We start from the raw sequence: 16,489 nt of genomic DNA on the forward strand, positions 1-16,489 counted from the left end.
ACTGCTGGAGCCTTTTGTCTGGGGCTCCCTCAACAGTGAGAAGAACCCCCATGTCTGTGATGATCCACCTGACCCTTGACTGGTGTGCTGCACAGAGAGAGAAAGAAATAAAAATGTGGAAGAACAAGTTAAGGGTCAAGAGGAGTTAGTCTGAGAAGCTCTAGTAGTTTCTAGAAGAAGAGAATGCGAGGAATGGTAGAGAACCAATATTTAAAGAGATAAAGATTATGACTATTCAAAATGGAGAAAGACACAAGTCCTCAGATCAAAAGTGTATTCTCGGGACTTCCCTGGTTGCGCAGTGGTTAAGAGTCCACCTGCCAATGCAGGGGACACGGATTCGAGCCCTGGTCCGGGAGGATCCCACGTGCTGCGGAGCAACTAAGCCCCGTGCGTCACAGCTACTGAGCCTGTGCTCTAGAGCCCGCGAGCCACAACTACTGAGCCCACGTGCCGCAACTACTGAAGCCCGTGCGCCTAGAGCCCATGCTCCACAGTGGGAGGGGCCACCGCAATGAGAAGCCCACGCACTGCAAAGAAGAGTAGCCCCCGCTCGCCGCAACTAGAGAAAGCCCGTGTGCAGCAACAAAGACCCAACGCAGCCAAAAAAAAAAAAAAAAAAAAGTGTATTCTAAGTACCGAGTAAGATAAATGAGAATAAATCCACACCTAGATATGTTGTGGTGAAGCTGCTAAACAAAAAGCATAAAATATTTTTTCAAATTTACAAAGAAGAAGAATTGAATTGAATCTTTTCATTCTTTAAAAAAACGAAGAAAGAATACCTATAAAACAATGACAGAATGAAAGCTCCTTAGCAACCATAAACCAAAGAAGACAATGGGGCAATAACTTCTGAATGAGTAAAACACACACACATACAAATAAAGCAAATTACAGCATTTCAACCCACTGGACTAATACAATTTCAAAAATTATAAAAATGAAAAGAATTTAGAAACATGAGAATGTGTGTATGAAACAATATTGAATAGAACATATTCAGGGATTTGCCTATATATTGTGGTCACAACTATATATAACTATTTTTACTCTCTTGTCTGTTACACTGTAGTAAGGACCAGAGGAGTGACTTTTTTTTTTTCTATTTTTTTAAAGTTTTTTTTTTTTTTGATGTAGACCATTTTTAAAGTCTTTATTGAATTTGTTACAATATTGCTTTTGTTTTATGTTTTGGTTGTTTTGGCTGCGAGGCATGTGGGATCTTAGCTCCCCGACCAGGGATCGAACCCACACCCCCTGCCTTAGAAGGCAAAGTCTCAACCACCGGACCACCAGGGAAGTCCCAGAGGAGTGATTTTTAAGTAGTGGAGGGAGTTGAATACTTTTTAGTGGAGACATCTATAGGGAGAATGAATGAAAGAAAGAGTGAAAATGAAACCAAGAATGGGTAAATACTCTTAGAGACTGCTGAAAGAGTTTTCATAATTTTGAGGTCCTGGAACTTGGCCCTATGACTGGCAATGGCTATAAAGGAAGGGCTACAAGTGTTTTTGTTTCTGTAAATCTTAACAGTACTGAGGGGGCCAAAATCCCGAGTTGCATACTCTGGAAATGGTATTAAGATCTCTCACAGAGTAAAAACAAGCCACAGTCTCTCAAACTCTTGCTCCTTCCCAGAGTAGTCTGTTTGCCATTGGAGCCTCTCTTGTTCCCTACAAATTTCACTCTTGCTCCCAATCAGCCCTCTACTTATCCTATTCAGTGACCATCTTCCACTAAATTAACTTGTCTGACAGCCCATTCTCTCTGGAACCTACTAAATACTCTACTAAAATGATCCACTACTTCGGAAGTAAGATACTCCCTACTGGGGAGCAAACATCTATTTCAGAGGCCTCTGAGACAGTACCTTAACATAAAGGGGTGACTCCAATAGGAGAACTACTAGGCTCCATGACAATTCTTTGGGAATTTGGGAATTACGTCTGAACTATCTTTCTATTCACCTCTGTGATTATAGTGACAACTATCAACAGCAACAGGAAGTGGGAGTCAAAGTAATCATATAAACATAATCCTCATGCAGCCACCCATGTAGGAACCTGCAGAAATCTGGGAGAAAACAGTAGACCTTTACACAAGATACGAAATGAGGGTTTGAGCCAATTTTATGTAAATCTTAAAGTGAATGAAGACCCCCAACTATACTCCTGGTACATTAATTGAACCAGAGGTATTGTTCAAGAGAAATGAGAAGCCTTAGGACCCAGAAAACCCCCAGACAATAAGAGCAACCATAAAAAGTCAAACTAGGAAGAAACTTCCTCCTGATACGTGAGCTATTGATTTTCCAAATACCACTCTGACTCCAGCTTTAAGTACTACTGGAGGTGCTGGGATAGCAGTCAACAGAGCTGGACAGTTAGAGGTGCCTTTGCAAGTGGCACTTCAACATTCCTTTAGCTTTATGAATACAAAGCACAAATTATAACCTAATTCTGCAAGGCCATGGCTGCCCTCTCGCCCTTTTAGGTTTTAAACTCTCATCCAGTTTTCGCCTCATGGGCCAGGGCAGCAACTATAATGTCTGATTTCCATGACTAGGGGAGGACACAAAACATGTGGAGGGAAAAGGAGAAACAGAATTATTTCACTGTACTGTTTTACCTCTGCTGTCAAATGAATTATTCAGCCCTGCATTTTTGCTGTGGATTATCTGGGTCAATCGCATCTCCTTTCTCCCTTTGGATGCCTGCCTATGGGCAGGTCACTGCTTGCCAGCCCAGCAAGCAGAGATGTGCCCTGAGAAGATACTTTTTCATTCTTTAAAAAAGAATGAAATCTGTTTTATTGTTATTTTTAATCGTGTGTTAAATATTGGCAATGTTATCTTCCAATCAGGTGTCACCATTTTCCTATCCCACTTTAAATTTCTACTGCCAAAAATATAACTACTGTTCTCTCACCACCATAAAGCTTAAATGACTTCCATTTGGGGGAGTTATTTTTAAAGTTTCAATATTGATAACTCTCTTTTTAGAGCTTAGGAAGTATCCAAGCAGTTTCAAATGCAAGGCAAGGGCAAAAGTGACACCTGGACTCAGTTTTGATAAGGTTTCTCAGTTTTATTCTCACTTTCCATGTGCAGAGTCAGAAAGTTTGGGGTGGTGGTGGTGGTGAATGGTATCTCAATCCAGACTTTTCTGAAAAACTGTTTCCAGGACATCTTTCTTTCTTCTCTCCCAAGTCATAAGAGCTGGGCTGGTCACTGTATGAGAAGGGCCAGGACCCGAGCTCTAGGGACAGCTAAGGTGTCAGCTGGGAAGGTAGAGGATGTACCTGGTGGGGAACTTGTGAACTTGGCTAAGGCACAAGCCACCTTATCTATCAAAGTTGTTTGAGTCCCCAAGGGACAAATCCTAGTATTATGGAGAGTTCCCTAGCAAGAGTTAGGAGGAACAGCATAATGTCAAGGTGAAGTGAAGAGAGGCTGAATCTATACCGCTGGGTGTGAATCCAAGCTCTGCCACTTCTTAGCAATATTGTCTTAGGCAAATTACTTAACCTCTCTGGGCTTTAGTTTGCACAGCTGTAAAATGGGGAATCATAACAAGACCTAAAGCAGAGAGTTATGATGACGTTTAAGTGAGTTAATATTTATAAAATGCTTAGAACGGTACCTGGCACAAAGTAAGCACTACATCTGTGTATTTGTCAAATAAATAAAATAAGAAGTGGGATGGGAAGGGGTTCTTGCTGGATAATGTCCTGCGAAGCTTTGTTTTATCCCCTTTCTCTCTTGCTCTTGCTCACACATAACTTCTACCTCCCCAAGAGCTAGAGTAACGTGTCATATTGGTGCTGGGAGGTGGAAGCTGCTGTTATGACCTAAGTCAGTAAAGTGATCAGTTAGCCCATCTATAGATCAGGCAGCTCATCTATAGCACAGACCCAACAAGCTGCAAGGTGCTAAACAGAAAACACATCACAAAAGGCCTGTCCCAGCCAGCATCAATCTGAGGGAGCATCTCTCCCTTGTAGCCTGACTCCTTTTACCCACAGCAGGGACAAGGACAGTGGCCAAGGGCCTGGTGTGTGGCTATCGGAAGGAGGTAAGCTCGTGGCCGGGCCAGTTAGTCAGGGGCAGCCTGTGTGCCGTTGTAGCCAAACAGCAGGCTGGGCTCCCCCTCCTTGTCTGCCCCACACCAGGACCGGCTGCCTTCCCTCTCGGTGCTAAGGGTGGGGAAAACAGGCAGCAGGAAGGGGATGGGCCAGGAGAAACTAAAGGCACCCAGTCGCAGGAAGGGCCGCAGGAACCTCGGCCAACCCCAGTTTACAGATGAAACTGAAACTCAAAGAGAGCAGTAAACAGGGAAGATCTGAGTTTTGTGAGGCCTGACACTTCTAAAATTTCTTTTGAGGGGGAAGAGCTCTTTCAGAAAAAGAATACAGAACACAAAACAAAATGCCCATGGCCACTACAGTGCCACTCAACATGAGGAGAATGTGATAGAGAGAAAAGTCGAAAAGTTGCAGTGGAAAGAGACAGTGGTCTTAACTTATTGTGGTTAAAATATCTTATTAATGAACATTTTACTAAGGCTTAAGACACAGGACCACACTGTTAGGGCTCCTCCTGGGGTCTCGGAGGGGCTTGGAAAAAGCTGTGCAAGTGAGGAGCCCTGAAGCTTAGTCCCTTAGCTTGATGGTAAATCAGCTGATACAATTAGCTGAGGGTCACTGAAGCAGGTGGTAGCAGAGCTGGGTTTCTTGATCCTCCCAGTAATCAGTGCCAACTATGATCTATGGGCACGGGCTGGTGGGGAGGGCAGTGGATTGGGGGGGTAGAGGGAAGGTAGGGAACGAGAAAAACAATGATCGCTAGTGGAAGGAGACTTTTAGAAGTCTGTCAGCCATTTCCTAAAAGTGTGAGAATGCCAGAAGTGGGAACAGAGGAGCAGAAGAGTTAAGCCTCAGGCGTGTCAGAGTAGGGACCCTCCCCCAGCTCCCTGGGCACCGATGGACAGGCCAGTCTACCCTCCTCTGTGCATCCAGGACCACGGGTGTGAGACGGCAGAAGGTGTAGGGCTCCACCTCAGGCTGGGCCCGCCATCAGCTGAGATACTTGTTCTCGATTGTGATACTTCCTTCTTCTCCATGAAAGTCTTTTGCATGTGGTATTGTGAACGCTGAATAGAAAGTGAGTAAAACCCATCAAGTCTCAAACCCCAGCTTGTAGCTCAGGATCATCGGGAGACAGTGGGAGGATTCTAGGACTTTATAAAGCCAGAGGGTGCTTACCAGACAGCAGGAGGGCCATCACAACGAGAGTGTTTCTCAGTCCCATAGTGCTAAAGTTAAAAAAGAGAAGATAAAACTTGATTAGAAAATGAAACCAAAAACCAAAATATAACAAGTGGAGTTTGAAATTCACTTCGGCCCATGGGTGTGGCAGAGATCAAACAGTGTGTACACCAAAGCCATTTTCTTTTCCTCCTAACCCCACAGACACGCCCTATTTCCCAGTCCCCCCACCCCATGTTAGGTGGGCCATGTGACTGGTTTTTGGCCAATGGAATTGTGGGCAGAAGTGACAGGTGTTACTTCCAGATACAGCAGCACTAAAGCCTCTCTCTTGCCTCCTTCCTCTGCCTTCTTGGATGCAGAGGATCCAGAGGAGGAGTCCAAGGGCCTAGAAGATGGCAAAGCCTCACTATGAAAGAAGCTGGTTTGCCGGACAAATTAATAAAACAGCTCTCAACACCCCACAGTGATCTATATTGGACTGTGACGTGAGCAAAATATAAAACTTCATTGTGTTAAGCTAATGAAATTTTGGGAGTTGTTTACTGCAGTAGCTAGCATTACTTATCTTGACCAATAAATGGGTATGGCGGGGCAAATAGAAAGTATTTATGTTTAGAAATCAATTTTTCTTTGGCTTCCCTGTGGTTTTCAAACTTTATTGTGCACAAAAATCATCTGGAGGGCATGTCAAAGCAGTTTCCTGGGCCTTGTCCACAGAGATTCTGATTTAGTAGATTGAGTGAAACCCATGACTAACAAACTCACAGGTGATAGTGATGCTGCTGGTCTGAGGACCCCACTTTGAGAACCACTGCACTAGAGTGTTCACTTATCTACATGATGGAGCCAAGGAAAATGACAGGCATTGCTCCATAAACTCCATCCTCTCTTTTTAACTCTCCTGCCCTCTGTCTTTCTTCATGCACCCACTTACCCCAACTTAGACCAAAAAGGCTGTAGAGTGGCTTACAGGGAAGCACAGAATAGGAAAGATGACCAACATTACAAACAGGGGAAAAGCAAACCAAATGCAGGGATATAAAATGGAGCCCAGTACAAGGCAAATGCTAAATGCTTACCATAGAACTCTGCCCACTTTGCACGGTGTGGGTCACAAGTTCGGCTTGTAGCTTTTTTAACAGCCAAAGAGAAAAGGTAAACCTAATTGGTACATTAACTTACAGATCTGTCCATGAGATAAAAACAAACCAATGCTCAGGGGTAAGTGTGCAACTATTCCTGATGCAATAGCAGAAATTTCTTTCTTAGGGGTGATTTGTCTAGAAGCCATCCCTGATGACTTTGGGCTAGGCTAGACACCCTTCCTTTCTTTTCCCATAGCACCCAGCACACAGCTTTGGGCCAAAAGTGCCCATTTCTTCCCTTCTGGACTATAACCTTTCTTTTTTAATTAAAAAAATTTTAGTAGATCATACCTGCACATGGTACTAAATTTAAAATGTAAAGGTGATAAATAGTGGAAAGCAACTCACTCCCAACCCTGCCCCCTAGCAGTCTGATTTTCCCCCATAGAAATAACTGGAGTGACCACTGATACCTGTTAGCAGTTTCTTGCCTCTACTTGAAGTTATTTTAGGCAAAACGAAATGAAAACTTATACCCATATTTTTTTCGTTTTATTATAAAACACAAATGTTAGCATACTATAACGCAGTTTTGCACACTAACCACTCCCCTGGAGATTGTTCTGTATCCGCACGTACTGAGTATCCTCATTCTAACATTTGCATATTATTCTGGTGTATTCTATTGGATGGCAATAATTTACTTTACCAGTCCCTATCAATAGACGTTTAGGTTTTTCCAATCTTCTGCTGCAATGAAAAACCTTGATCATATGCCAAATCACATATGTGAGGGTAAGCTATCTTCCTAGAAGCAGAATGCCTTGACCAAAAGGTCAAAAGGTAATTGCAATTTTAATCTTCACAGATACTGAAAAATTGTTCTCCCCTAAAATTTTATGTTTATGCTCCCAGCAGCAAAACATGAGTGTGCTTAGTTTCATGTAGCTTTTGCCAACAAAGGTTTCTAATTTGCGATCTTTATCAATAGGGAAGGTTAAAATGACATATTGTAATTTTTAAAATTTTTTTGTTGTCATGAAATACACAAATAAAATTTACCATCTAACTCATTTTTTGAGTGTACAGTGGTATTAAACACATTCACATTGTTGTGTAACTATCACCACCACCCATCTCCAGAACTTCTTTCATCTTGCAAAAATTAAACTCTGTACCCGTTAAGCACTAACTCCACACTCTCCCCCACCCCTTCGTCCCTGGCAACCACCATTCTACCTTCTGTCTCCATGAATCTGACTACTCTAGGGACCTCATGTAAGTAGAATCAGACAATATTTGTCTTTTTGTATCTGGCTTATTTCACTTAGCGTAATGTATTTAAGGTTCAACCATGTTGTAGCATATGTCAGAATTTCCTTCCTTTTCAAGGCTGAATAATATTCCATTGTATTATATGCCACATTTTATTTATCCTTTCAACTGTTGATGGACATCTGAGCTGCTTCCTCCTTTTGGCTGTTGTGAATAATGCTATGATCATGGATGTGCGAATATCTCTTTGAGACCTTGCTTTCATTTCTTTCAGGTATATACTCGAAAGTGGAATTACTGGATCATATGGTAATTCTATTTTTAATTTTTTTGGGAACTGCCATATTGTTTCTCATAGCGGCTGCACCATTTTACATTCTCATTAACCATGCACAAGAGTTGCAATTCTCCACATCCTTGCCAACACTTGTTATTTTCTGTATTTTTTTCTTTAGTACCCATCCTAATGGGTGTGAGGTGGTTCTCACTGTAATTTTAAAATGAATTTCTTTTATTTTGAGTATGAGCGTCTTTTCAAATGTATGAGAGATAATATTTCCTGTTCCATATCTGTACATTTCTTTTTCCTACTATTAACTTGGGTCTTTGACCTTTTTTTTTATTGATTTCTAGGAGCTTTTATATTTAAAAAATTAGTGCTGATTAGTAAACAATTAGAAAATTAGTGCTTTGTGACAGTGAATTGCAAATATATTCAGTTTGCTGAAGCACACAGTAGGTGTTCAGTCTATGCACCTCATGCTCTCTCCCAATTGCTCTGCCTTCCTTCCAGTGATTTCAATAGGTTTCAGAACTCGGGCATTATCTGTTGGGCCAAAGCTGGCACCACTCAGTGGTAGAGTCTGGAAAAAGAGTTCTCTGTTTTTTTAATTGAAGTATAGTTGATTTACAACACTGTGTTCATTTCTGATGTACAGCCTAGTGATTCAGTTATATATACATATATATATTCTTTTCAGATTATTTTCCATATAGCTTATTACAAGATATTGAATATAGTTCCCTGTGCTATACAGTAGGACCTTGTAGATTATCTATTTCATATATAGTAGTTTTTATCTGCTAATCCCAAACTCCTAATTTATCCCCGCCCCCCTTCCTCCTTTGGTAACCATAAGTTTGTTTCCTATGTTTGTGAGTCTGTTTCTGTTTTGTAAATAAGTTCATTTATATCATTCTTTTTTAGATTCCACGTGTAAGTGATATCATATGATATTTGTCTTTTCTCTGTCTGACTTACGTCACTTAGTATGATAATCTCTAGGTCCATCCATGTTGCTGCAAATGGCATTTTTTCATTCTTTTTTATGGCTGAGTAATAGTCCATTGTATATATGTACTACATCTTCTTTATGCATTCATTCATCTGTCAGTGGACATTTAGGTTGCTTCCATGGCTTGGCTATTGTAAATAGTGCTGCAGTGAACATTGGGGTACATGTATCTTTTTGAATTAGAGTTTTATCCAGATATATGCCCAGGAGTGGGATTGCTGGATCATATGGTAAAGGGGTTCTCTATTTGATTCCTGTGCACTTCCTCATCCTAAATCACCGCCAGCATCCTATTTATCATAGAATCTGAGGACTGGGAACCCTTTGAGTCTGAACTCCCACCTAGTGTAAAAATCTCCCATTGTTTGCACACCAAATATCAGTATGCTTGACGTAATCAAAGATTTTTTTCCCCTGGGTGATGTGTCGAACAGGGACACACAATCAAAATTATATTTTGTTATAAATTTAATGAATCACCCTTAATTCAAATAATTACATGAAATTGGTACGGCCCTGGGAAATCCTGGACAGATGGGCCCTGTAATTCATGCAGTGGGGAGGAGCACTGGGTATGAGAAGGAAGTCAGCATTGCTTCTGACTTCTCTGTTTGGAAACTCTTTCTTCCCCTGAGTGAAAAGCTGCCTCTCCTTAACTTCCTCTCATTGATACTGGTGGTGTTCTCTCAAACTATGCAGAGTAAGCCTACCACACTTCTATCTAAGCCCTTCATGGATTTGGGGGATAGAGATCATGTTTGTTCTCAAAATCCTGGCCCAGCAGTGACATTCCTAGTAAACTTCACTAACATCAATTTGGAGACTGCCCACCATCCTGGCCAACACTTTAGACACTTAGTTTATCAGAGGCCCTATTAAAATATAGGGCTAAAACACTTGAGATTGACATGATTCTCTCTTACCCAGTATAAATGCCCCATGTAAAAAATTTCTCTCACCTCTAGCCATGGAGTGTGCGTGAGGGTGGAGGCTTGACTTAGGAAGCCAGTTTTCTTCAATGTCATCGGCTCTGAAGAAGAGCAAAAATGTCACTGCTTCCTGTGCAATGAACTCTTAACCCCAACTACGAGTCACTGCTTTTTCCAGAGGGCCTGAGAAGTAGACACTCTAGCCTTTGGAGGGAGAGAGCAAAAAGGGGAATGGGAGAGGAAAGAACCTAAGAATTTACAGGGAGGATTCTCTGAGAGGAGATTTCTGTCAGCTCTGAGCAGAGTAAAGTCTGTAGGTGTGTGAACTGGTCAAAAACCTAGAATGAGTAGCTTCCATTTAGCTGGAGGTTCACTTCAGAAACCAAAGTAAAGTACCCATCAGACACTACTTTCCCCTGCTTTACATACCTGGCCATCATAGAATGTGAGTGAGAGTCAGCTGAATGACTAAGTATATTATTATGCCTCACAACAAGGTGAGATTATTTCTCCCCGTGTTACAGATGAAGAAATGGAGTTTCAGAGAGGTTAGAGAACGTTCCAAGTCACCCGGAGGTTGAGATTGAGATTGAGAGGTTGAGATCTGAGGTTGAGATTTAAACCTGCACAGCCTCCTTGCATTCTTTTTAAATTCTTTTGAGGTAACATTGGTTTATAACATTATATAAGTTTCATGTATACAACATTATATTTCCACTTCTGTATACACTACAGCTTGCTCACCACCAAAAATTTAGTTTCCATCCGTCACTCACTGTGTTCTTTTTAACACTGGTGTAGTTCCTTTAAAAGTTCCAGCTGGTTTCAGATGTGCTGTAGGACCCAGTGAAAGGATTCCAGTTCTACCCTCTCAGGACAGCAGGGGAGCAGCACATCCCTGGGGCCAAGTGTGATGGTGGCTCCTGGAATCAGAGTGTGACACTCAGGGGGCCAGGCTGGGCTGGGGGTAGGAGGGAGCCATAAGTGTTCCTGTGTATCAGGAAAAGTTCTGTCCTGAGCTGCCATTCAGTCCACAGATATTGCTTGAGCATCCACTATGTGCCAGGCGGAGAATGCTCCTCTCCACTCCAGCCCTAGACAGGTAATCAGTTTCCTGGCCTGGGCTGACCTCCAGACACATGTTACTGTGTTTCAGCTAAGCTTCACCTAGAAGAGCTCGGGGAACTACAGGTATTGGGGCAGAAAAAGGAGAGGATTAAGAAGAGCTCTTTTTCATCTCAGGTCTGCAGGAGGATGTGGAATCTAGTTCAGGCAAAAGGCAGTATGCAGAGGTGTGGTGCAGTGGTGGCCAGCCATGGCGTGGGACAGGGGAGCACAGACATGATGACTCAGGAAGTGAGAGAAGGATTCCAAGGCAGAAGTTGGGGAGCAACAAAAAAAGTTCCCTATTTCTCAACTTTGTCTAGAGTATTAGTGGTGATCAGGGCACCAGGAAAAATGCTGATAGGTTTGCTGGTGTCTAAGGAAGGTTGTTCATTGAGACTGTCTCCTGCAAACATGTAGTGAATTTGCTCAGCGTCAGGCTTGTTCTAGAGGTTATGGGGGAGTGTAAAGATGTGCAGGCCTTGGTTCCTGACCCAGCACTAAAAAGAGAAACAGAATGTCCACAAATAGCTACCATTCAAGCTCCAGGCCAGTGTGGAAGGTGGACTCATTTATCTCCTCCTGGCACATACGAGAGTCCTTGCTCTGAGCGAAGCGGGAGACGCCACAACCTCCGTGGAGGGAGGACTAGATGGGCCTCAGCCCAGTGCTCAGGCCCTGGCCCTTTGCCTTCTGCCAGCTCACACTGTGACTGGACAAGCCAGGTGTGCTAGATGGGCACAGCCAGCCGGGTGAGAGGAGAGTGAAGGCCAGGAGGAGGACAAGGCTGCCCGGGGCTTTGGCTGGCCTCGGGGTGACGTGCTGCATGAATCACTTCTCAGGGCACCAGAACCTGAAGCTCTACCTTTAGAGGAGCTATGATAACCTCTGAGGCCCTGGGAGGAATAGGGTAGGCTTATTTCCTTTTTTACGAAGTTTCTGAACTGCAAAATAAGAAGGTTGCTGGGACTTGACTGTATCTGAATTTTAACTTCGGACAGGGTGTCTCACGATATGCTTGAGAGCAATGGAGAAACATGGGATATATACTCGTACAGTTACTTGGCTGAAAAGCTGTGCCCTAATGTCGTTCATTCATTTAACAAATATTTAGGGAGCCAGGCCTTGTGCTAGGTGCTGGGAACAGAATGATGAGCAAAACCAGAAAGGACTCCTCTTCATATGGTTGCTTACGGTTTAGCAGAGGAGCAGGATAATGATCATACAAATAAATGTAAAATTACAATGATGACAAGTGCTACAGAGGAGAGGTTCATGGTACTTTGAGGGCCCATAGTAGGTCTAGTCTAAACTTTGAAGAATGATGTGATAGATTAAAGATGGACACACAGTCTTTGCTAATCTCCTCTCTTGAGTCTGGGCTGGCCTTAGACGCTTGTTTGACCAATAGAGTGCACTAGAAGGGATGTTTAGGATTTCTGAGGCTAGGTCAAAAGAAGCCTTGCAGCTTCTGTCTTTCTTGGAATACTCGTGTAAGATGTCCCACTACTGAGACCACCATGCTGGAGAGGCCATGTGTAGGTGTTTGGGTCAATAGACCCAGCTGAACCCAGCCTTCCAGCCATCTCTGCCAAGCCACCAGACATGTGAATAAAACCTTGAATCATCTAGATCAGAGGTCAGCAAACTGCAGCGTGAAGACCAAATCAGGCTATCACCTATTTTTACAAATAAAGTTTTGTTGGACTATAGCCGTACCCATTTATTTAATTATTATCTATGACTGCTTTTGTACTACAATGGTAGAATTGAGTAGCTGTGACACAGACCATATGGCCCGCAAAGCTGAAAATATTTTCTATCTGGCCTTTTATAGAAAAAAAAAAAATACTGACCCTTGCTCTAGATCAGTACTGTCTAACAGAAATATAATGCAAGCCACATACGTAATTTGAAAATATCTAGTAGCCACATTAAAAAATTCAAAAAGAAATAGGTGAAATTAATTTTAATAATATGTTTTGTTTAATCCAATATTCCTAACATTATAATCTCAACATGTGATCAATATAAAAATTATTAATGGATATTTTACATTCTTTTTTCTGTACTAAATCTTCAGAATCTTGTGGGTATTTTAGACCTACAACAAATCTCAATTAAGATGAGCTACCTTTCAAGTGGTCAGTAGCTGCATGTGGCTAGTGTCTACTGAATTGGGCAGTGTGCTTCCAGACTAGCCCATTCATCAGTTTAATACCACCAAGTGACCTCAATTGATGCCATGAGGACCAGAAAAATCACTCAGAAGCCTGCCCAAATTTCTGATTCCCACATTGTGAAAGAGTAAGATATTCATTGTTGTAAGCTGCTAAATTTGGGGGCAGTTTGTGATGCATCAATAGGTAAACAGAACAGATTGAATAGGTGCTAAGTAGGTGAAGGGTTGGGGGGGGTGACTTGGAAGGATGCTAGGCAAAGGAAATAGCATGTGCAAAGGCACTGAGGGCACATGAGAGGAGGTCAATGTGGACAGAGCAGTGGAGGACAAGATTGGAGAGGTCGGCAAGGGTCAGACCATACTCATTTTATGGGTCAGTTAAGGATTTTGGTCTTTATTCTGAGAGCAACATCAACAGCAGAGGAGTGACATAATCAGGTTTGCATTTTGAAGATGACTGGCTGCTGTGTAGCAAATGGATAGTAGGGAAGCCAGGGCAGAGGCCAGAAAACCAATCAGTTGACCACTCTAGTTGTTTAAGTGACAGAAGATGGCCTATGGTTGTGGTGGCAAAAGTAGATAGTAGTTTATAGGTTCAAGCAGGATTATAGCCAACAGGATATGGTGATGGGTTAAATATGGGGAATGAGGACAAGGTATTGATTGATTGATTCACTCAACAACTGAGTGCCAGGAATCATTCTTGTTTAATAGACTCATACCATGGTGGATGCTGTGGGGCTCTGTTTTTTACTTTTTCACTTTCACATATTTAGTAAAACTATGAATGAAAGCACAGAAATCATACTTCTGCTTTCAAATGTGCAGATGTGCATAAAAATGTGCACAAGAATGAGCCAGATAGCTACTGGTCAGTTGGTAAGCTGAATTAATGTTTGTAAAGCCTGAAAAGAAAGTGTGATACTAGCATGCTGAATCTCAGGGTACACATGAAGATCTGCACTTAAGTGAAGTAGTTAAGTAGACAATAGAGAAGTAGCTTATCCATAGTAAATGTAAAAATCATATAAGCATTCGCATGGCAAGGCTAACCAAAAGTTAATTCACTCTTAGTGTAGAATGTGGTCACTGTGCTCTGTGCTAATCAGACCACATCACTTGTGGTATCACGGTCGGTTATACTTGAATGACAATGACAAGTTAGAGTTTATCAAGGGATTCACCAGGGAATAGTGAAAGTATGTCAAATGAGGAACAGTTAAAAGGCCTGGGGTGAACTAACTTAAAGAAGAGAAGCCTGCAAGTACCTGATGGCCCTCTGCAAATATTTAATGGCCCGCCCACAGGAAGACACATGCACTGTTGTTAAAGGGCCAGTAGTTCCAATAATTGGAAGTCACAGGGAGCCAGAGCTCAGCTTCAGATAGTGAAGAACTTTGAATAGAGTGGTACAACCAAGGACTGGACTTTCTTGTGAGGTAATGAGCTCCTCATCACCAGACTTGCTCAAGCAAAAGTTGGGTAATAATGCAGAGAGACATTTTAAGAGAGATGCTTGAATTGGGTGGGTGGTTGAACTTCATAACTTTTAAGTTTACCTTGAAGCTTCTCATTCCATTCCCAGGAGGGAGGAAAAATAAGGGAGAAAACCTGGACACACCACCTTTCCCTGCCCCCACCCAATCCCATTCCTCTTATTTTTAGCATAGTATATGGTAGGGTGCATTTAGAGGATCCCAGGGTCTGTGGAGGGTCTGCTGAGCTGACGTGTGGTCTAAGGCTTCAGAAGAGATGGAAAACAGCAAGCACTCCTATAGTCCGGAAGGGTGGGGTGAAGATGGTGATAACTGACCTGGGACTTAAAAGTAGGTCAGATTTGGTCTCAGAACTGTCCTCTGGTGACAGGAACAGAGTGAGCTAGGGGTGTTAGTGCTTGCTGGAGAGAGTCAGGTTCTGTTAGAGCAGGTGAGGCTTCTTCCCAGTGCTCCACCTAAGCCCACTCATTCTGATACTCCCACTCCAGAGAGTTGTCAGCCTCGGCCACTGCGTAACAGAAACTTTCTTGGAGAATTTCTGTCTTCCTTCCATATTAGCAATTGTTGATTGTCCAGAACTCGATGTGGTGGCTATCTGCCTCTGTCCTTGAAAGCCTTTGCAAGCTTCCAACAATTCTTCCCAGGACAGCCCTTCAAACAGGTTCCTGAAGAGGTACCATCCTAGGCATCCAGTTAATATGTCTCAAAAAACTGCTGCCTCCTGATGAACCACTTTTAAATGTTTGATTGAGTTTAACTGGATAAACATTTTAGCCATATTCTTGAGGTGCACGCACATGTATAAGAACAGAGGCAGGGCTTCCCTGGTGGCGCAGTGGTTAAGAATCTGCCTGCCAATGCAGGGGACACGGGTTCGAGCCCTGGTCTGGGAAGATCCCACATGCCACGGAGCAACTAAGCCCGTGAGCCACAAGTACTGAGCCTGGGCGTCTGGAGCCTGTGCTCCGCAACGGGAGAGGCCGCGACAGTGAGAGGCCCGCACACGGCGATGAAGAATGGCCCTCACTCGCCCCAGCTGGAGAAAGCCCTCACACAGAAACGAAGACCCAACACAGCCAAAAATAAATAAATAAATAAATTAAAAAAAAAAAAAAGAACAGAGGCAGAACCCTGTGTTCAATGTTTCTTACTAGTATAAAAGTCTTTGGCAACTTCCTAAGCCACAATCAAATATAGTAATGTTATGACACCTGGAAATAGGGGAAGGACCATGGTCTTTTTATAGGACAGTAAGAAAATCAGGCTGGACTGGAAGAGAGGTTGTTGGTTGACTCTGGACAAATAATGGGAAATGAGTTTCTGTAAGCAGCGTAGGATAGCTTAACAAGGCCTAGAAAGTCAGATAAAGAGTTTATATTTGATAGAAAATTGGGAGTTTGGGATTAATAGTGTGGGAGCAAAGAAATTATGTAATGAAAATTTAAAGAAAATAATCCTGTCAGTGGCCTGAGGAAGGAGGTGAGGGCTGATATCAGGGTGATCAAGAAAGCCAATGTTAAAGGCTTGTAGACCTTGAGATGAAGAGGCTGAACCAGCTTAGGGGCAGCAGGCATGACATGAAAGAAGATGGGCATGAGCAATGCCTTGATGAAAACGTGAACACTTCCTGGTGTCTGGTGGACATGGGAGGTGATTGGTACGGATACACGTCACCCATCCTGAGCTCTGCTTTCCTTGAGCTTCCCCACCAGCCACATCTCCTAGCTTAGGCTGGATCATATGTCTGACTTGGTTTCCAGTCTCTTCTTGGAGCAAATCCCTTTGGGCCCTCATTGGCGGAGAAGCTTCTTGCCTAACACTGCCTTCCTTTCGCTAGCTGTCCTTTTCCTCA

At 42.8% G+C, this 16,489-nt stretch overlaps 1 protein-coding gene across 4 annotated transcripts in view; it reads right to left on the minus strand.

Annotated features, from left to right (window-relative positions):
- The window catches only part of CD86 (CD86 molecule), a 62,300-nt gene that overhangs the window by 22,801 nt on the left and 23,010 nt on the right, over nt 1–16,489 (minus strand). For 3 of the 4 annotated variants that reach the window (XM_036849537.1, XM_036849535.1, XM_036849534.1), the window contains exon 2: nt 5,266–5,315. In XM_036849537.1, the coding sequence (XP_036705432.1) occupies nt 5,266–5,315 (50 nt within the window). Of the gene's footprint in view, nt 1–5,265; nt 5,316–9,885; nt 9,957–16,489 lie in introns of all 4 variants that reach the window. The other variant, XM_036849533.1, reaches the window with a different exon arrangement.

This window comes from Balaenoptera musculus, chromosome 4 (genome assembly GCF_009873245.2).
Source record: "Balaenoptera musculus isolate JJ_BM4_2016_0621 chromosome 4, mBalMus1.pri.v3, whole genome shotgun sequence".
NCBI lineage: Eukaryota > Metazoa > Chordata > Mammalia > Artiodactyla > Balaenopteridae > Balaenoptera > Balaenoptera musculus.